The 23317-nt window shown below is 41.9% G+C and overlaps 1 protein-coding gene across 1 annotated transcript in view; it reads right to left on the minus strand.

Annotated features, from left to right (window-relative positions):
- LOC121873775 (glutamate receptor-like) overlaps positions 1-23317 on the minus strand; it is a 40634-nt gene that overhangs the window by 7999 nt on the left and 9318 nt on the right. Inside the window, exons 2-9 of the mRNA XM_042377477.1 lie at positions 16697-16796; positions 15572-15696; positions 15347-15463; positions 14717-14940; positions 14457-14585; positions 11259-11417; positions 8414-8477; positions 7937-8237 (exon numbers count right to left, since the gene is read on the minus strand). Of these exons, the coding sequence (XP_042233411.1) occupies positions 7937-8237; positions 8414-8477; positions 11259-11417; positions 14457-14585; positions 14717-14940; positions 15347-15463; positions 15572-15696; positions 16697-16778 (1201 nt within the window). The 5' untranslated portion in view covers positions 16779-16796. The remainder of the gene's footprint in view (positions 1-7936; positions 8238-8413; positions 8478-11258; positions 11418-14456; positions 14586-14716; positions 14941-15346; positions 15464-15571; positions 15697-16696; positions 16797-23317) is intronic.

Raw genomic sequence — 23317 nt, forward strand, 5'->3', positions numbered from 1 at the left:
ATGGCGTTTGGCTTTTCTAATGCTCCGCCACATTCCAGACGCACCAGGTGATCACCTCCTTCGCGCCCGCGCTACGGAGGTCTTTGGAGGGTGTGTTACGAACCCCGCCACCAATTGTCATGATCTACCTACAGCACTACGAACCACGCCATCTATTGTCTTGATCTACCTACCCAGCACCACGAGCCGCCATCTAGGGACGAAACACGAGTATGACTCGTCTTAGTTACCACTCCGGGGTTTCCTTCTCCATATCCTGGTTGTTGCGTCACCTCCTCAAAGTCTTCTTGGTCAGCTCCAATTCGAGGAGAGAGCTACACTCTGGGAAGTGACCACAGGATTACCTATCCTGGAAACCTACGGCACAGTGACTCCTACCGTCTTCTACAATACTCAGCCTTGCTCGTCAGCCATCTCAGCTCCGCACTTAAGTATTTGTAATCTTATATTGCCTCCCCACGTCCACTTGCTTCAAAATTGTTTATGTTGTATAAATATGTATATACTGTTAATGTTTAGGTTAAGTATGGTTAAGGGTAAATTATAGAACGCTGAATATTTTGTTAAGGAATTTATGGTACTTTATTATACACAACAAACTCGCATCCTTTGTCTACCCTTTTTAGTCCGATTGTTTTTTTTTTGTTGTTGTTGTTGCCTGTTGGGATCTGGGTAGACTTTTAACTATATTCTAAATCCCCAACTCGTAACACCTGTCAAATGCTGCAATTAAAAACATTCAAGTCTGAAGCATGAACTCTGATCTAGAAGAAGTGAGAAATACAGAGACCTGGCAGTTGTAGCATTAGTAAATATGACAAATTTTGTGACAAGAGGTACCGGTATGGCCAGCATAAGGACAGAACCAGACAATGTGATGTAGTCGTGGCCAAAATTGCTAGGATTCAGACACATCTGGCAAGTTAGGAACGCTGTACCCACACACCGGAACACTCAGCATGTAAACTTTGTGATAAACCTCTAAAGCATACACTTGAACACTATATTATTGAATGTGACACTGTCAAAGACTTCAGGCCACCTGACTTATTGTATCTTGAACTATGTAATTACTACATTGAATGAGGGGTGCTTGAGGACATTCTTGCTGTTTATCCCAAATTTGCTAGCCCATACTGATTAGTCTTCAATTAGAATATGACTCAATGTATGTGAACCTCTGACCTATATATACTGATAATGAATATGATGTATTTCTTTTCTTTGTGTACGAACCTCTGTCCTGCATGGCAGTGAACAGTGACATTGCCCATGAATCTTACCTATATATAGGGTCAATGAATATGGTGTATTCTTTGTGTACGAACCTCTGTCCTGTATGGCAGTGAAGAGTGACATTACCCACGTGAATCTGACATTATATATATATATATAAATTTGTTAAACTAAAAGCCATGTGAGGAGGTGACACCCACACCGACCCACACTACACTCTCCAAAAACAGACTAGCCTTTTCAAACTGCGTCAACACAAAGGGGCCACCTCCTCATGACGTCACGTCTTACAGGTTTTCTCAATGGTTCAAGGCCTAAGGCATTTACCCTCACAGGTCCCTGAGATTGGCTTGAACCCTCAGGCGGGAAACACTAATGCCACTGTTACACTAACCTAACCTAACCTAACCTAACACTCCAGGTAGCCTTATGTGATATAAGCTTGGATGTCTAATTTTAGGTGATTTGTGAAAATTAATTTTATGACAGGTTATGAGGTTACCGAGGTCACCAGTTGCTCTCACTACTTCTTTACCATCACTCAGCATACATACATAAGAATATTTCTAAACGAAAATTTCGATGATATATTGTGATAAAGGCTAAGTGTGAGCGTGTTCGAGAAAGTTAAGAAGAAAACTCAGGATTTTGAGACAAATGATGAGTAGGACAAGAGGATGTATGCCAGATCCAGGAACCAAGCAAAGTCAGAGTGTAGAATGGCTGAAAAAGAGTTCCAGAGGCAGATTGCTGTATAGATCAAGTCAATCCCAAAGGCATTTTACCGCTACGACGCATAATTGTGCGCGCCGGCCACATGTTAAGTGAAGAAACTGTTTGCAACTCAGAATAGCTTACTAAGCGAGATGGAGCTGGTAGCAGCTGTGTGATTGCCTGAGAGACAGACTATCGCCTTCTACCGTAGAGGTAACATCTTGATTCTCGTCAGCCAATATCACCAGCAGGACATTAGATTTGTTCTCCTTGGTCTAACCCGAGACCCCAAAAAGTGAGTGTGATTGTGAACTGTTGAATCCTCTGAGAACTCTAAATAACTTTAATAAGTGTAATTATGTACTGTATATTGATCGTATTATTCAAACTGTGTCCTGATGTACCAGCAGTTGTTATATGTGAAATGTATTCAACAGGTTTTGACCGAATTATACTCATCGCGTCAACGACAAGGGTCTTATTGTCCTGCACAAACCAAAATCGCTCCTATGAGCGATTACAAACAGTATATGAATTAATTTGAGAAAATATACTGCTGGCCTCATAGGATCCAGCTTTTCACTTAGTTTCACCCCCGTGCACTCAGCGTGCACGGGACCGCAGACAATGGCTATGTAAGCCTGACGTGCGACTGGAACAGCTGATGCCACGAGGCACAAAGGTTAGACTGTGCTCCTGCCTCACCACATAAACTCACGTGCAGCCATCATCCAGCTCATCATACTTTTAATCATCATCAAAACCCCTATACCCCAAGAGTTCGATGACAACAGACGGATGGGGACGGGGACAGACACAGATGATTGCCAGAAGTGTCTAGTCACAACTCTGTACAAGGGCAGTATAGACAAGATAGTCTGCAATCCTGTCCAGTCTGTGCGACTGAGCAGCCCTTTCTAGGAGCCACTCTGCTCACCCCACACAGCCTGCCTAAAGAACCAACCTGACTGGGCAACTGCACCCAGTAAGGTCATCCTTATGCGGTCGAAAACGCAATTATACTCCAAGATCAAGACAAAAACAAACTATACAACCTCTTATAGTTGCTGCGTGGAATGTCAGGACCCTTCTGGATACTGGCACAAAAGAGCGTCCTGAAAGAAGAACCGCCCTTGTAGCAAAAGAGCTGTCTAGATGTAACATCGACATAGCAGCCATTAGTGAGTCCCGGCTCCGAGAAGAGTCTGGCCATACCTTCTTCTGGAAGGGTAAGCACTTCTGCAAAAAGAAACCGCATATATCGAGTTGGCATTACCATCCGCCAATGTATCTTAAACAGGGTAACTGAAATGCCTGTTGGGATCAATAAGTGCCTCATGAAGCGCAGAGTCCCACTGAATCACTCACGTCATGCCTTTTTCATCAGTGCATCACTGGATGCAGAGGATGACATCAAGGAGGCCTTTTACCCCGACCTTGACAGAGTGCTAACCTCTACCCCCAGAGAAGATAAAGTTGTGCTCATTGGTGACTTCAATGCCAGAGTTGGCAGAGATGCTGACTAAGCACGTGAAATATATGGCCTACTCCTCCTCAATATCACCAATATCTTCTTTAAGCAGGCAGATAAGTTCAAGGGTTCGTGGCAACACCCACAATCCAAACACTAGCATATCATTAACTATATCATTGTCAGAGAACGAGATCGCCGAGATGTCGTCATCACCCGAGCTATGTGTGGCTGACACCACTGTGACACTGATCATCGGCTCGTCACGGCCAAGCTCTCACTTCACGTCCCCCAAAACGGCAAAGGCAACACTAAGCGTCTGGAGGATCCAGCGGTAACACATGCTTTCAGAGAGCATGAGCTGATAAACAACCCTACATCAAACATCCCAAATTCCAGTGCCAAATGGGATATTCTCGACATAGTCATGATTAAATCCTGCAGAGGAGCCCTCGGCTAGATCGAAAGAATACTCCAGGACTGGTTTGATGAAAATGACATGGCAATCACTGTACTCATCGATGATTTACGTGTTGCTATAACTGACTGGCAGAACAACCTTCAGTCTCGGACCAAAGCTGATACCTTCTGCAAGAAGAAAGTGGCAGCCCAGCGTGAACTTCGTAAACTAAAGAACGACTGTTTTAAAAATATAGCATGTGAAACGCATATAACACGCGTACTTCCATATACAAACAATGCTTTGTAGGCGAAGATGAAAATTTCGAGTTTTGTTTATTGCATAACTCCAGGGAATAGGAACATATTTCTCTTTAAGCCAAAGGAATCAGTTGTGCTCCTCCATAGATATGCAGGTTAACCATAAAGTGATTAAAGACCACATTCGATATTTGCGCACTGCAAGTGGCTGTGACACAATATATTCTGTATTTCATAAGGGGAAAAATGACATTGGTTAAAAAACGTGATGACATACGTGGGGGCAGAGAAGAGTGAAATCTCTTTAACTCAGTATCACGTCAAGAACTTTGGCAAAGCAATGAGTCACAGTAATAGTGCAGTTAAACTTGCAAGACTGCCACCTACAACAGATCATACTTGCTTGCAATTCCTGAGTGGCGCGGTGGTAGCGATCCCTGTTCACACTCAAAGGTACAGGGTTCGATTCCCGACTAGTAATAAATAAATAAATAAATATATATATATATATATATATATATATATATATATATATATATATATATATATATATATATATATATATATATATATTAGGATTGTGTCATAGGAGGGAAGATCAGCTAAAACTAATGGCCCATCACTTTTTTGGTAGATTTTAGTGTATATAAACAGAAAATAATTTCAGTTTCAATATTTTGCAACCTTTGCTAGGTAAATTTTAGCGTGAAATTTATCGAAAATCTAACGTACAGCTGCATTAGTGCATTACAATTAAATAGTGAACATTGCTTTCTGACTTCATTCTTTAACAACCCAACTAACAATATTTTTTTCTGTTTCAGATTCTGATGCATTTATAAGTTGATAATATTTGCGATGGCTGCTTGTGTCAGGACGAGGAACCAAAAATCCAGCCATCTCAGTCACTATCTTGGGTCTGGGAGAGAGCTCCTGAAGTCGGAGTTGCCTACATTGAGAGATGCTTTGAGATACGGTGTTTTAATCAAGGCAAATCAGTGAAAAGAACCAAAAAACTTACACAAACAAAGACATTGCCAGTGATATGACCAAAGCTGTCTTGGCACAGTACACTCTGGCTAACGCTCAGTTCAAGCCTCCAGTCATAACAAGTCAGAAGAAGATTAGTGAGAGACTGCTAGCCAGTTGGGAAAAGGCAAGAGATATCTCTCTTGGGAGAGGAAAACTTGCAGTTAAGGACAGCTTTGCCAAGCAACTGGACCAGTTATTTGTATAATTACTTGCAAGTGCTTAGTGTTCTCTGTCTGAGTTTTGGATGCGATCGTGACTGTAAATCCGAGGCCCACATCTCCTGTATTTGCAAGCGTGAACAAAGATTCCTGTGATCGAACTGGCATTTTGTCAAGCACAGAGAAGACTGGCAGTATAGGGGCTCTCATGATTTCTAGCCAAGATATTCGGAGTCAAGAGACAGGAGGCTGCCACAAGAGAGACAGAAGAGGAGAAGAGTTGCCAAGAAAAAAAAAGACTTGAAAGGCCAGGGTGAGGAGTAAAAAAGGCCGATGATTGGAGTCAAGCTGATTCAGAGTTTAACTGGCTTCCCCTTGGCTGATCCGGTACTGACCAGGAGAATGGTGACTTTGTCCCTAACCCGAAAATAATGATCCCCAAACCTTCGGCATAAGATTCGAAATAGGAAAGATATCCCGAGCATGGCTCTGGCCAGCATGCGACACCACACTGGTCTCAGAGAAACTGCAGAGATAGCAACAGCTGCCTGGATTGACGGTGGTTTGATAACGCCTGATGATGTTCACCTGGTGATAGATCATAACAAAGTAAGGAGAGCTCAGGAGAAACTTGTCAGTAACCTAGAAGAGGAGTTTAATAAGGGGATAAGAGAAAATGGAATCAATTGTTTGTTCTTTGATGGGAGAAGGGATGACACTAAAGTGTTCATGAAAGTTGGAAATTCTGACAAGTTGTTCCCTGCCATGGTGAAGGAGGAACACTACTCCTGCTGCAGTGAACCAGGAGGGAAGTATTTGTGGCATTTCACTCCAGAGAAAGATGACATCAGGAAACCAGCTGAGATAGTGGCAGATAACATTGTGAATTGGCTCAGAGAGAGGAACGTAGACCAGACCCTGCAGGCCATTGGAGGGGACAGCACCAACACGAACACAGGGGTGGCAGGGGGGTCATACAGTGGATAGAGCGGAAGATTGGGAGGAAGCTGGTCTGGATTGTTTTGTGACCTCCACACCAACAGTGCCACTCAGACATCTGATCCAGGAGCTGGATGGGAAGACTCTTTCAAACAACAGATGGTCTGGTCCTCTTGGCAAGATGCTGGACTCTGCCACTGAGTTAGAAATAAATCCGAGCTTTGAAAAAATCACAGTTGGCCCTCCACTCGTTGAGCTTGCACATACTGTCATTGACGACCTGAGTACTGACCAGTACTATGGTTACATGATTTGCAGTGCCATCAAAACTGGGGTCATGCCTGATAGACTTACTTACCTGCAGATAGGTCCAGTCTCACATTCTAGGTGGCTCACAACGGCTCTCAGGTTCTGCAGAATTTGGGTCGCTCATCATAAACTGAAAGGGAACCAGCTTCACAACCTGAAACTTATTGTCCAATTCATCGTGAGTGTCTACTTGCCAAATTGGTTCAACACCAAGGCTCAAGTCATCGTTCTCCGAAGGTCCGAGGCATGTTCTCTTCCAGTTTGAGCTCCTGAGGAGTCAGCCAAGGAAGGTTGTTCAGATTGTGGAGCAGACTGTGAGGAGATCTTCCTGGCATGCTCATCCCGAGGCAGTTCTGCAGACAATGCTCTGCAGTAAGGATGAAAGGAGGAGAGAAGAGTGGCAGTCAAAAAGATCTTGGATATATAGGGAGCTTATGAAGGGATCTGGGCATGACGAATCAGTTGGTGACGATTCCTTCAAGTCAGGAAGACTCTGAAGTCAATCTGATGCCAGGGCTTCTCTCCTTGATCGTAGATCTGGGATAACATCCAGGCTGACAGTGAGCCCCCTCTTACCTGCAGCCTCACCAATGTTCAAGTCAGAGCTTTCCTGGACAACCCCATGCATGTCCCTGCCTGGCCCTCGCACACCCAGAGTATAGAGCGTTGTGTACAGCAAGTGAGCGAGGCCAGCAGTCACGTGTACAGCCAGGAGAGGAGGGAAGGCTACATCCGAGCTCAGGTGGTCAGCAGGGAGGTGATGAGTAGAAACAGAAGCAAGAAAGACATGTTCTCTATGGTGTGCAGCAACACCGGGTCGTAGTAGTAAAACCGGTTTTTGTATTTGATGATTTTGTTTTCTAAAGGAATATTAGATTTAATAAATGTGTCAAGATCATTCGTTTCACTATTCTGGATCATTTTCATCCTAATAAATTAACCTGATACATTTACTTTACTTTAAATAAGCTATTTAGTGGTGTTGGTAAAAGGGTGGGAATACTGAATTTTCATAAGATTTCAAGTTAAAATTTACCTAGCAAAAAATGAAAACTTTTCAAATCTGAAGATATCACATGATTCTGCACATAGAACTACATCATTAATACCATGGGCCGATTTTTCAAACTCAAAAAAAAAAAAATTCGCCTCCGTATGACACACCCTAATATATAGGCCAACCACCACAGTCTGTGGCCGTATTTTTACAAATTCTACCGTTAAATCATTCATAACGAGTTAATGAAGACAATTATTGAAACAATTAAAGTTTCAATACACAAATGCGGTCTAATGGGTGCTCTCAACGGCTGGTAGTGAGTAGTACGGCCTCGCACTAGGTACTAGGGTCTTCAGCCATGAAGTTCAAATTATCATTATTTTTCTCTTCATCAAATACCTCATAATTTGTACCTACCCTGTTGAAATAAAACTCGAACATATTTGAGGATAAATTTTAGCCAAACGCTTCCACTAAAGGTTTCTTGAGAGAAGGAAGAAGACAATAGAAACACCGTCACAGGCAGCACCAACAGAGCCGTCAGAATTGCCGCCCACACAAGTGGTGACAGGGGCAAGAGGAAGCCCCACGGGTCCACCTCCGGCTGTCCACGACCTGCCAGGATCTTAGAGTTCCCTATGTGTATTGGCCACGGGAAGTCAACCACTTCAGTGCGTTTGCTGCTTATAACGAAGGGACCTAACGCGATGTCTGCCTCCTGTGCATGGTGAGAATTTGGTAAGGATTAGGAAGATGTTTTACCATATATGAAATAATATGCCCAATCGGTTTTTATCCCTATGTAGACAGAAATACTCGGTGTGTATATATTATCCTGCTTTAGATATGCATTTATGAAGATCTAAATAAATGATTCATTCTACAAACATGTACCTTCCAGATCACCCTGTTGAGCAAAGTGCTGAAAGTCCCATCAGAGTCCAGGATATAGGTGTACCTGCAACACATGCCAACGATCTCGTTTAGCGTTTTTTTCCTAATTTCCAATATTTAATGATTCGAACTGATAATCAAACCAGTGATTAATTACAATTATTAGTGATTCTTATTTCAGGCGGGGTGGATGAGCGTTATGGATTTATCGGTCTCTGCGTTACCACAAAATTGAAACAAGCACAATTATTACCTTATGTGTTCATTACTTTTTCTAATTCAGTATAACATGATTGTTAACTCCCTATTATTATCATTATTATATAAATTAAGCCAGCTTGAGTACATAAAATAACATGCATTCACCATCAAACTACTGACCTCTCACTCATATACAAAACACTGGCCGGGCCCCCCTGTGGGTAACGGGGTCGTTTTTGACGAAGTAATGTGAACATAAGCAGGGCCAAGCCCCGAGATTACACCTATAATTAAATAGTAAAACTAAATTCCAGCTCTTTACTTTATGTTAAACAAGGGTTGATACCCAAAAAATAAAATGCATAAATAAAAACAGAGATAAACATACGCAAACAAAACCACTAATAGAGAAGGGCAGCTCATAGCCTACAATCCGTCTTCGGTTAAATGTAAGTGCACATGCAAAATATAATGACACCAAATTTCAGCTCTATATCAAAAACAGGTCCTGACAGAGTGCCCACTTTTAGATGAGCATATTCATTATTGGGGACATACCAAATTTCAGTTTTTTTTTTAAGGAGGGTGTACCACCTTATCTCTCTCTCTCTCTCTTTATATATATATATATATATATATATATATATATATATATATATATATATATATATATATATATATATATATATATATATATATATATAATCAGAAATTTTAGTGTAGTTTCAAACGACACTAATGGCGATACTGAGTTCAAGGTCGTCTGAGGGAAGACCGCGCTCCTGCACGTAGCGAGAGTTTGTGGAACTGGGCCTATACGATATTGAATGTAATTTGCCGAATTAATAATGATGCCATTCATGAAGTTACGGGACTATTAGTAAATTTGAAATTATTACAGATCGTTTATCAGTCTGAATAATGTTACGGGTGTCCCAAGAAAGTTATTAGTTAGGCGGAAAATATGTCACGTAGACCTAAGCTAACGCCTTGGGGAGACTAGAGGCTGGTTGGTTCTCAGTCACGCGAAAGCGATCGGGCCAGCAGGAGTTCCCTGCGCGTCCGTCCACAGAAATAGTCACGTGGTCTAGTCACCTGTGCTGCGCTATTGCAGTATAACAAGTAAGTCTCATTCGATCTCAGATAGGGGTAAGATAGGGCAGTGATAAAGTTATTAAGAGCTAACAGTGAGTTAATTTCAGGGTTTTCGTCAGAACCCACTTGACTGAGAGAGATTGACTGCCGTTTGAGACTGCCGTTGATGATTGAGGATTGGCGATTGTCGCCGTTGGAACGATCAGTGTAGGCTTGTCAATGGTTAGCGGGGTAGCAAAAGATCACTTGAGTGAACGAGTGCTCCAGACAACTAAAACGACAAGGGACCAGCATCAGCATTGGGTGATCGGTTCTTACTACGTGGATGCACAACACCACGTGTCCTCGGTTAGCTAGAAGTATTACCTACTGGCCATAGTCACCAGCTGGCGTTCTCTCTTCCCGCCCATGGACACACTGAGAGTACACTGAGGCTATCTGAGTAAATTAATGGTCACACACTGAGACCAGGAGTCTAGGGGATACCTAGAGAAACATTTTGTCTCCCTTATTACGGGTGTATGTTGAGTTGGGTGAAGCATGGTTCACGGGTATTGGTGGACCCAGTAACTTCTTAATAAGAGTGATAATATTTTTGTGTGTAGTTAATATTTCTTAAATAATTTGATAGTATTGTTTTTTAATGTTGTGTCACTAATTGATGCCAGAGAATGAGGGAACTGTTTTTCAGATGAGGTTCCTCCTCTGTTGTAAGTGATACTGTGATTTAGTTCCTTTAATGCCTTTAATATTTCTTTATAATTTCAATCTCAGGTATAACCTTTGTTCCCCAGAGTAGTGTTTAAGTTAGGTTAGGAGGTGTGCATCTGTTGGGGTAATATAATTTTGTTGAGTGCCCTGAAGGCCTATTCAGGGTGGAGTAAATAAGTTCTTATTTTTTTAATACCATTTTCTCAGTGGTGGATATTATTTTGTTGAAAGCCCTTAATGCCTGTTTCATGTGTGGAAGCAACATTTCTTAATACTTTGAATTTATTGTTGTCTAATGAGGCATTGTCTGAGTTTCTAATAATTTCAATATCATGTATAACTCTTATTCCCCAGAGTAGTGTTTTAAGTTCAGGTTAAGAGGTGGGCATATTGGTGTACCATTATTGATTGTGTTTGTAGTGTTGGAGGGAATATAAGTGCCTAAATTTTACAGTGTGTCTCATTCATCCCAGTCACAGACGCTATCCTTCCACGGGTCACGGACAATATAATTTGGTTCGTAGATTTATGTGTTCCTGTGCTGGTTCGGGAATTTTCTCAAAGGGGCGCTTCCACTGCAATTACCATCTAATAATCTTTAATAAACCCCAAGTCAAGTGAGAAATTGAGAGTCCAGTAATTCCCGACCGGTTATATATATATATATATATATATATATATATATATATATATATATATATATATATATATATATATATATATATATATATATATATATATATATATATATATATATATATATATATAGTGTGTGTATCAATAAATGTATGTAATTTATGGTCACTAGCATTAAACGTATTCCAGTAATTTTACTTACGTGAAGTTCATGGATTTAGCCATGTATTCCAATGAATAACCCAGAGGTCCCTTAAACATAAGCCGCTTTTGTCCTGGGTTGGCAGGATCGTCCGCCATCTCAGCAGTCTGGCCAGGATAAGTTTCACCTGCTGCCACGAGTTTCGGTCGGTGAGGAAACCTGTCAAGTTCAGTGATTAATGGTACAATTGGCGAGTAACAAACATCGTCTTTTTCACCTTTTAGTCCAGGGAAATATTAATTATTTTAGGCCAATTGTTGTACTAATTCACAATGAAATGATCTTGGTAGAATTATTTTAAATACATTCTTAAGCAACATATCAAATTTTTCGACCAATCCTAGGTGAGCTTTCGCCGCTATCTTGAAAATTTAGCGGCCGTTTTAATTTTTTGTGTTTTGTTCGTTAACCGTTGATTTTAGCGAGATAACAAATTAAAAGAGCCGACAATTCTGCACATGATGTTTTTTTTCAGTTTTATTTACGATTAATACTTCCGAGAAAATGAACATTTTCTTCCACAATAGATACAACCCACCTTTATTTTATAACACTGTTTAATGTTTAAATGTCAAAAAACAACAAAATTTAATGTCGTTTTTGTTTTTTTCAGGTTATAATATGAGACTGACATTCTTACCTGAATGATAAACACAAAATGATAGACAAAGTGAAATATTATACATGCAGTGTGAAATACAGCATACTGAAAATGGAAAAATTTGTCCTTTGTGTGTCCTGTATATGGTGAAGCGATTGGAAGGTAGTAGAGAGAATGCAAGTTTGACTACTTCTCCAGTAAAAGGAAAACTGAGATCTGCAATTCCAGATTTATATCACAGTTATCCGGAAAATATGAGAGAGCAGGGACTAATTGTTCACCAAGCTCCTTATGATGCTGAAGTAGTCATCATTAGCAAACTGTTATTCAAGATCAGCGGAAGAGATCCAAACTGTAACAGGAACATATTTATCTTTAAGCCAAGGGAATCAGTTGTGCTCCTCCATAGATATGCAGGTTAACCATAAAGTGATTAAAGACCACATTCGATATTTGCGCACTGCAAGTGGCTGTGACACAATATATTCTGTATTTCATAAGGGGAAAAATGACATTGGTTAAAAAACGTGATGACATACGTGGGGGCAGAGAAGAGTGAAATCTCTTTAGCTCAGTATCACATCAAGAACTTTGACAAAGCAATGAGTCACAGTAATAGTGCAGTTAAACTTGCAAGACTGTCACCTACAACAGCTCCTGCATGCTTGCAATTCCTGCGTGTTTACCATGAAGTTCAGTTGTGGCGAGGTACAATATTCTCTTACTACCTGAGGCTTGGAGATAGAAAATTCATCAAAATAGAATGCTCCTATTCGAGCCATTAAGGTAGCAGCTCTCGAGTCGCTTCTGAATATAAGATCCTGAGCATGCAAAAAGAGTTGTGATGGACGATGTAGCTGCAAAAAAGCAGACTTAAGATACTCGAATATAATTATGCAATCACTGTCACTTTTCAAGATGATGATTTTGATGGACACATAGTTGATAATATCTCAATTCTTTATACTGACAGTGGAGACAAGGATACTGATGAAACCTATTACAGTTGTGCTGCGGAAGATTACAATGTAGTCGATGCTGCAGAGAATGAATGAGATTTTGATACTAACCACAATTGTCACAACGACACCGAATTTGACTAAAATATTTAATTTACAGTATAACTACTAGTGTTGGACAAATTGCGGGGAGAATGGAACTTTCATAAAAAGCACTAACCATGGAATTGGCCTACAGGGGAAACCAAATTAAAGAAAAAACGCATCATGTAGTCTACCTCGTGTGTAGTACCCCACCAGTTGACGTAAGAAAGAGAGGGGCGTGGGCAGTGGGGATGCAAAATTATATTTTCTCAGAAAGTGTGACTCGTACACAAAATTATAATATACCATCATATGTAGAATTTTATGCTCTTTTATTTAGCTGACAGTCATCTCCCTAAAATCAGCGGCTAACAAGTAAAACACAAAATAAACTGCAAACGGCCAACATTTTATTATATGGCAGCAAAAGCTGACCTCGGATTGGTCGGAAGCTTTGATACGTTGTCCAGGAACATATTCCAAAAAATTCCACCAAGTATCATTTCATTATGAATTAGTTCATATATTTTTTCCTTAATTTCCCCGGACTATTTAAGGTAAATGGATTTGCAATACAACTTAACCCAGCCTAACCTAACAGTTAGATTAATACGTTGGGATTAGTAGTCCCATTTGTTTTATTTCAAACTTGACTGAGATACATCCATGATTCCCGTCTACGTAACAATTATACACGAACGACCGTCAACTCTCTCTCTATATATAAACCTCCAACGGGGATTTAAACTTAGCTCCTGGCAGAAGAGACAATATCGCTATAATTCCTATAATTGTTGAGCAACAATTCCTGAGACGTGTGATCACTGCGTTTCCAGTGTGGATGTGAAAAAATATGATAAGGTAGCCGACAGAATCACTATAATTTTATTGACTAAGAACCTTAGTGGTACTGATCCTATCACCCATACCGCGGGCGGAGATTCAAGAGGTTTATCATCTTTTATGGATGTGCATGAGTTGTTACGCAAACTTCAAGAAACAAAAATACTGCTTTAGTATTTAATATAGTACTTTTAATCATGATTTTAATGTGATTTTTAAATTCATATAAAATTCACAGTCCAAGTAGCAAGATTTATCTTGGCACTATTATAACAGTAAATTCATTTCTGCTGTGATAACTATTTTGCATTAACTTCTAAAAACATTATGGGCACTTGTTCATTGAATATATTATACTATTTCACAGTATCTAATGATAAAAACTTTGATTTTTACAACATATTTATTAACTACATGCATAATAAAACAGTTCAATACTTATTGTTATTTTCAATGACTTGCTCTAAGTAAGCCTCATAATCTATCTAGAGATAGTATCGTTCAAAAATACTACTGCATGTAACGTAAGAATCTTATTCTATATCACTTCCTTTAATCTTTTAGCAATAAGCAAAAGCTGCATTAACTGAATCCGTAATCGAATATAACTATGAATTGACACATTATAATAGGGGGGGGAAAATTTACCTTATTGACCAGAAGCATAAACATTAGTGTATTCAGGGTCTGAGCAACAAATCCATCACTCACCTGGAAAACTTATCAGGAAAGAGCGGAAGGTGGGTGGTGAGAACTAGGCCTGCTTGGGGTGTCCAGGAAGCGATCTGAAACGCCTGGGCTTCTTCGGAAGTATAGGGCAGGAGATTGTATATGTTGCACCTACAAATTGAGAATATATATATATATATATATATATATATATATATATATATATATATATATATATATATATTACTTGCATGAAAATTAATTTTCTACACAAGTGTCACATGCAGAAGAAGAGTATTTGCCTTTCATATTTCGAGATATTCTCGAAAATCAGCAGCATAGAGTTGGTCATGGAGAGTAGCTTGTACAATTGGTGAAGTTCCGGGAGGGGCCGACGAGTCACTATGAGGAGCCTCGTTGACCACACCAGGAGGCGGCCCTTGAGGGACCGCTCGGCGAAGGCTGCAAGGAAGGCTGGGTCGTCGCTCACCACCACCACCGTCACGCACCATGACACCTGCCGCAGCTGTTGACGTCAACATGGTAGAAGTTATGTGAGAGTGACCTACCCGCCTGAGCAGTAATGTGAGAGTGACCTACCCGCCTCAGTAGTAGTGTGAGAGTGACCTACCCGCCTCAATAGTAATGTGAGAGTGACCTACCCGCCTCAGTAGTAGTGTGAGAGTGACCTACCCGCCTCAATAGTAATGTGAGAGTGACCTACCCGCCTCAGTAGTAATGTGAGTACCCGCCTGAGCAGTAATGTGACAGTGACTACCCGCCTCCAGTAGTAATGTGGGTGACCTACCCGCCTGAGCAGTAATGTGACAGTGACCTACCCGCCTCAGTAGTAATGTGAGAGTGACCTACCCGCCTGAGCAGTAATGTGAGAGTGACCTACCCGCCTCAGTAGTAATGTGAGAGTGACCTACCCGCTGAGCTTCGTCGACCACCCGGGAGAGCTGCGTTTGCGTCACGTTAGCGTCCTGGCCGTCCACTGCCACCTCGAACACCGCCACCGAGAGATAGTCTTGCAGATAATCCATCAACTGCAACGAGTAAAATCATATTGTAGAATCACGGTTACTGATATCTGAAATACATTAAGATGTAAATATCCTATGCATTAATTTTTAATATGACATAAATTTACTTACTGAATAAAGTTTTCTCGCCAAGGTACCATGATCGGTGAAGAAGGCCACGGAGCAATGGGGTTGTAACGCGTCTGTGAGGACGGATTTCAGTGCTCCTGGTCCATTTTTGAAAACCTCGCTGTCACCTGAAAGATTTTCACTTATAAATATGTAGAGCAAAATTTTCGACACACACCTTCACCGGGACTTATTGTATTACTGTATCATGATTTTTTCTTAAACCGGTAAAAAAGAGAACTGCTTATTTTCACAAAGGATCTTGAACAGTTAATAATATAATGTAGTTAGCCAGCTAAGTCCGTTTTCATTATGAAGCTTATCTTAAATAACTATGCACGAGGCATTTTATATTAATCCCGTTTAGCAATAAAAGAGGATAAATTTATTAAACAAAACTATTTCTCACATGAAAATCATAATCTATAACGGTGGTCACTAACCTTTTGAATTCTGTGTACCACTTGACATTTTAGCGGACAACTGTACCCTTAATTACGTAAATGAGGGTGAAGCGTGTGATAATTAGACCAATGAACTGAAGATATTAACATTATTATCAGGCTAAGGTTACTGTGACTATATCCATTACATTAAGCTACGAGCCAACGAACACTATGAGAGGTCACTTTTATCATCCCCGGTTTATCAAGTAAGACAAACTGACACAGAAAACTATAAAGTTAGGCAATTCATAAATTTTTTACATTAGGGATTATTGTAGAAGTACAATAAAATGGGGAAAAATTATGTCTCCTAATAGCAGCTGGTTATCATGTTTGCAGTAGTAACCAGTTTTGTAGTTGTTGTAGTCGTTTTGAGTGGGCCGTCACCAGGTTACCTGGCACCTGATTCAATACAAGTAATTGATTGGAAAAATAAACGAATAAATAATTGTTTTATCTTGGTATGTCCCGATGCTCGAGAAATGGCTAATTGTCTCATCTCACCACGTGTCACTGGCAAAACATAAATGCGCCACCGGTTGTCCATAACACTGCAGTTTGGGAACAAAGGCGTGTAATCTAATTGACTGCACCGATTGCTGACACGTGTGAGTTATATAATTAGTCAGTAGATCGAACAAAAGGCATGATGGTTTATTGATATAAATAATTGTCAACTTACTGAGAGGGCCGGGAAAGAGGGCGCCTGTCACTATGATAGTGTAACCAATAAGTACGAAACACGACTTTACGGCAGCCGCCATCTGTTACTACACATTCAACTGGAAAGAAGAGAAACAGGTATTATTATTATTATTATTATTATTATTATTATTATTATTATTATTATTATTATTATTATTATCATTATCATTATCATTATCATTATCATTATCATTATTATTATTATTATTATTATTATTATTATCATTATTATTATTATTATTATTATTATTATTATTATTATTATTATTATTATTATATAATTTCCTATGTAAAACATTAAAAACTTTCTTTAGAAGTTCAGATATTTGTGAAAAAAACGATGCTGTACACTGTAAAAATTGTAGAGTATAAGAAGAGCATTTTAGGACCCCCAAAAATGTATATTTGCTGTAAAATACCCGTTAATGATTATGTAAAATACCTTTTTTCGGAAATGCTAGGTTATATTGCTAGTGCCTATTGCTGTTCAATTATAGGAGTTGACGAGTAATAAGACAATTAGTTCACCGGAGTTTGCTGAAGGAGTATCAGTACAAAGGCAAGAGCACGGGGCAGACGTGTGCTCTGTAGGGACGGACTGGTAAGACTGCCGGATGAGCCGCTAGACCTACCAATGTTGTTGTTATGGCTTACTTCCCTGACAGTAGTTTGGGTGGCGCGGTAGCTTGCCAGGTGTTGGACAATATAACAAATACAAAGTAATAGTAACAGCACATACATTGAATATACATACATACATACATACATATGGACCTACATAACTGATAAAACATACGTAGGGTTTATACATGTACACCTAGCCAACTGAACACTATCTCCCCCTTCCTGGGGGAGTCCGAGGTAGAGTCGAGGACTCGTATATCCAGTCAGTGAGGACATCTGCGGTGGGGTTTGCTTCTCTTGGGAGACGAAAAAGGTGGCAGGGAGAAACTGATGTGGCGCTCTGCTTGTCTAGCAGACTAAGAGGCTGATGACGCGGGCAGTAGGTAGTAGGCAGCTACCAAACAGGGAGGTACTACCACCTGGGGAGATATTGGAAGCATAATGTGTTGTCTAATGGTAGACCCTGCTGCCTTATGGCATCACCAAAATTGTGACCAAGTCCCAGGTTGCTGATCTGACTTTCTGCCTCATTTACACACAATTGCAGGGTTTCAATTGTTTCTCTTACTTTGACAACAACATACATGTATTGTTTCTCATTATTGATTTTTCTTCTTCTTATTATTATTATTATTATTATTATTATTATTATTATTATTAGTATTAGTATTAGTGTTAGTATTAGTATTTCAGTGTTATTATTATTATTATTATTGTTATCATTATTATTTTATTTTTATTTTTGTATTTTTTATTATAAATTGTACTTATCTGAATTATTATTATTATTATTATTATTATTATTATTATTATTATCATTATTATTACTACTATTAGTATTATTAAATTTTCGCCCCCCAGGCCCCGACGCGGGTCAGTGACCTGTGCCCGGGTGGGCTAATCCCCGTAAAAAAAAAAAAAAAATATTGGAACTTCAGTAACAGCACCGACATGAGCTCTAGTAGGTGTTGGTGTAGGACATGACAAATGGTGAAGACACAGGAGTCGGCCGTTACACCAATACAAGGTACCGCTCGGAAGCCTGTCTTGATAGTCCCTGTGGTGACCAACACCTACCACGGTCACGACCTTATCCCAGCGTAGCGAGATGTGGTCCTGGATGCGGACAGGCATGCCAACCTTCAGAGGAGGTAGGGCAAGAGTAGAGCGGTTGTAGTGTTCTTCTGCCTTTTGCCTAGGAGTTAACTGCTGATTGCCATGCTCCTTTGCCACAGTTTGCCACTCGGGAGCCGGTATTGCTGTCCGTAATGGCAGGCCAAAAAGTATCTGGGGGTCAAAATTCTCACCATCTTCGTTACCACCTTTTGTGGTCTTCATAATCAAATGCTTCACATGCTTGACATAAGCTTCAGCATTACTATTAGATTGTGGATAGTGTGGCGATGAGATGTCGTGCTTGAGGAAGGATCGGAAGTCATGACTGGAGAACTGTGGTCCACCATCGGTGCGAAGGCAGACAGGAGCACCAACATTCACGAAGAAGCTGCACAGAAGCTTGATGGCGCTTCGTGAAGTCGCATCCCTACCGTAAGTACCGACGTGTGACCACCCAGACAAGTTTGCTGCATAAAGTAGATAGTCTTTTCCAGCGTGGGAGAAGAGGTCTGCTGAGACATCTTCAAATGGCCGGGTTCGGACTAAGTCACATGTTAATGGTTCCTTAACCTGAGATGGCAGCAGAGTCTGACATGCGTCACAGGACTGGACAGTGGTTATGATGTCACTTGTGATGCCAGGTCACCATACTGTCTGAGGTGCTCGACGCTTTATCTCTTCAATCCCCCTGTGGAGACTCAAGGAGACGAGACAAGATCTGACGACGAATTGCGGTCGGAATTACGATTCGAGCACCGTGAAGAACAAGACTATCTTCTATGGCTAAACTGTCCCTGATCTTCCATAAATCCTTCATGACTGCTGGTACCTTCTTTCTGTCGGATGGGAATCCCAAGGCAACGGTGTTATGAAGTAGGCAGTAAATCTCATCATGGGCAGCAATGTTGCGGATTTCTTCGATGATGGAGTCACGCAAATGTTCAGAAGGTTGCGACGACACTTCCATTGCCGTAGCCCTCACACAACTACGGATGTGGTAAGTCACCCTCGTTTCAGCTTCCAAGTCAGACTTTGTCGGGTCTTCAACGGGTGCACGTGAGAGCGCATCAGGGATGACGTGCTCCTTGACCTTACGCCACCTTGCAGTGAAAGAATACTGTGCTGTTTTCTCTTTCAGACGCTGCAGTCGTGGGTTTTCCACAGAATTCAGTGTGTAGTCTTTCAGGAAGGGCACCAGAGTTTTGTGGTCAATAACGAAGTTCGAAATGTGTTCGTCCAATCAGGTAAAGACGACACTTCCGCATAGCCCAGACTGCTGCAACGAATTCCAGCTCCACCATGGCGTACCTGGTCTCCATGTCACTGAGGAAACGAGAACCACATTGAAACAATCTTCCACTTCTCACCATGAAGCTGCAGGTGGGTGTAAACAAGGTCCTTGAGACGTGAGGCGTCAGACTGCAATAGTGTTGAGAGGGCGGGGTCGAAGTGGGCGAGCACCGGTGGTGATGATAGAGCTCGCTTTACTTTCTTGAAAGAATTTTGATGGACTGAGGTCCATACGAAGGCATTCTTGGTACTGAGAAGGGTGCGCAGTGTACCGACAGCCAATGCGATACTCGAAGTGAAGTCGGCAATCTGGTTCACAAGACCTAGAAAGGTAACGGAAATCAGTAATGTTGACAGGGACTAGTAAGTCTACTATCCCCTTGACCTTACCAGCGTCAGCAACTACTCCGCCAGCCGTAATGCCGTAACCACAGAACTCCACAGAATGACGTGCAAACACAAACTTATTACAGTTCATGGTGATCTTGCGTCTGAGGCATTGCTGCAGAATTGCACGGATACGTTGTAGGTGTTCGGAATAGGCCGAGTCCCAAACGAGCACATCATCAACTACTTTGGTAAGGTTGCCTTTGCCTCCGTGAGCAATGTCATCTCGTCTGCAGAACTCGTCAGCTGTTGAGACGAATCCCATGGGACCTCGCAGGAACTTGTATCTCCCCCATGATGTAATGAAGGTGGTCAGTGACTGCGCATCCTCAGCGAGCGGGATCTGCCAATAGCCAAGCATAGCATCCATAGCCGTTGTGGGTCGATGACCTGTGCCTAGGTGAGAAATTCCCCGTAAAAAACACAAACAAAAATAGAACCAGGGTTTTAATTGCATGGCAGTGCTGCTTGGTGTCAGGAATGGGTGGGAGGGACGTAGAATGTGTTAATTGAGTTTCGTCAATGCTATTGTAATGCGGACACCACCCTTCCACCAAGGAGCGATCACCATGGGATGACACCACTCAGACACCTCATCACCAAGTGGTTGAATGATACCTTGCTGGACCATGCTATCGTGCATCTGCTTGGTGTATGATATCCACGATAAAGGAATGGTTCGAGGAGTATGGATTGCAAAGGGTTTGACGTCATCTTTAAGATGAATTTTCATGGGATCCCCAGACATGGTCGGTAGCTTTGCACCATTGTGAAAATCTTCGGGATCAATGAGCACATCCTTAAACTCCTTCAAGACTTGCTGGCGATCATGCTTCAAATGATCAATGCTGGGATCATCAGACTTGATGGTGACCGACTGCCGATCACGAAGCTCCTTGATCTGCTTCAGGTAGTCTGCTTGTGCGTCATACCACGAAACTAGGGCATCGTCGATCTCCTGGAACACTTCGATAGTAGTGTCAGATGAAGCATCTTCGATGTTCAGGGTAGCTCGGAAGAATACAAGAGGGCTCAGTTTGCTACAGTTGGCAATGAGAACGTCCTCGTCCTGGGGAGTGCCAATGTCAGACTTCCTAATGCCTAACTGCTGCAGTTGTCGGGTGCCAATGGCTCTCCTCTCTGCGCCAGTGTCTGGAGTGAATAGGAGTGTGCCTCGACTACTTATTGTGGTGGATATTCTAAGTCTTACCTTTGGCGCCTGACGAGGAGGCTGGGACTTGTGGACGTCTCCTAGTTTCATACAGCGGGCGCTACTCTGGTTCACATGTTGAGGGGTTTCCTTTGATTTCTGCGAGGAGCTAGAGTCATGGGCAGCCTTCTTGCGACACACCTTGCTGAAGTGCCCAGTGATACTCTAGTTCTTGCACTTCTTCCCCCAGGCTGAGCATTGCTGCTCACGACCTAAGGGATGATCTGTTTCAACTGTCTTGGGAGGGAACGGATGCGTAGATGCAGCTGGCGACGCGTGAAATTCTGCAGTCTTGGTGCTTCCGGCAAGATCAGCATCCGTATTTCGAGCGGACTCCTCACTACGAACAAAACGTACAACCTCGGATAATTCAGGTGGAGGGTCGATGGTCAGGAGTCGTTTTCGTGTCTGGTGGTCCCGGATTCCCTATGTGATACGGGTTACCACGCGAGCATCCAGGTACGTCTCACACAACTCTGCATCCTCCACCAGATCCTTAAGGGCATCAAAAAAAATATCAAACGACTCACCATCGTGTTGTTGTCTTTCCTTAAAACGCACTTGTCGTAGAGCAATGTTCTGCTGCCGCTGTAAATGCTCTTTGATCAGTTCGAGGATTTGCTCCACTGATCCGGTGTGGTCCTCCTCGGATACCCCGATAGCGTGGGATAAGGTGTAAGGCACGACCTGAGTTGAGCCAGCTGCGTCAGATGTGGCTGGTTCCTCAGCGGAAACAACTCTTCATATTCTGACCAAGCGCTACTCCATACTTTAAATTCCCACAGGTCAACATCCGGGGAGAGCTTGTAAGGGCATGAGGCTTCCTTGCTCGGGGATGCACAGAAGAATCTGGGGTGCCGGTATTGGGGTCTCCTAACGTGGCGGTCTCACCACGTAACTGTAAGACCTGGGCTATTAATGCCTGCATAGCGTCACGGTCTGCTCTAGCAGTTTCCTCAGCGGCTTGTTGCTACTGTTGCATGGCGGCACGATCCTCCCTAGCTTGCAGTTGCTGGGCCTCCACTAGGTATGACAGCCTATCAAGTGCCGACGGGAAAGTATGTATCGAGCTAGCTGTGGCACCTGCTTCACCCTTCGGCTCAGCTCCTCATAAACCAGTTTTGGCCCCATAATGGTGGTTCTCTGCTGTAGAAAACCATCTGGGTGGGGTCACGGTGAGGATAGGGGCTACCAAGGTATGCGTGCTACTCCAGTGAACACTATGAATGTTTCTCAATTCCTTTTCTCCTTTCAGCAATATCCTACATTCACTGCACCATGATGATAGGAGTTGACGAGTAATATGACAATTAGTTCACTGGAGTTTACTGAATGAGTATAAGTACAGAGGGGGGAGCACGGGATAGACCTGTGCTCTGTATGGACAGACGAGTAAGATTGGCGGGTGAGCAGCCATACCTACCCATGTTGATAAGGTTTACTACCCTGACGGTAGTTTAGGTGGCCCGGTAGTTTGCCAGGTGTTGGATAATATAACAATACAAAGTAATGGTAACAGCACATACACAGAATATACATATATATATATATGGACCTAAATAACTGCTCTACTACTTATTACTTTATTGTCACTCAGAATCAGGTATGACAATCATCCAGCTATGATACAATGATGTGAGTTATTAAGGATGTCACCTAGGTTGATGAGTTCTGAGGGAACTGAAGAGGCCGTTACGGGACCGGCAGAGTCGTTCACAGATGTTGCACATGTGGAGGGCTACATCTAGTGCGGGAGGGGTGGCGGCAACGTCTTTCCGGCGCTGGCGCTTGTCTGCCTAAGTTTGCAGTCAGGCTAATTCGAAAATATTGACACCTTCTCTTGTGGTGGTCCTCCAAGCGTTAGGGTGTGGAGTGAACGTCTCCCAGGTGAGGGGTCGGTGTAGGACTTTTTCAGGTTTGTCCTAAAACAATCATTATACCTTTTCAATTGCCGCCAACGTTACGTTTACT

Source organism: Homarus americanus, unplaced genomic scaffold (genome assembly GCF_018991925.1).
Source record: "Homarus americanus isolate GMGI-L3 unplaced genomic scaffold, GMGI_Hamer_2.0 scaffold25827, whole genome shotgun sequence".
Taxonomy (NCBI): Eukaryota; Metazoa; Arthropoda; class Malacostraca; order Decapoda; family Nephropidae; genus Homarus; species Homarus americanus.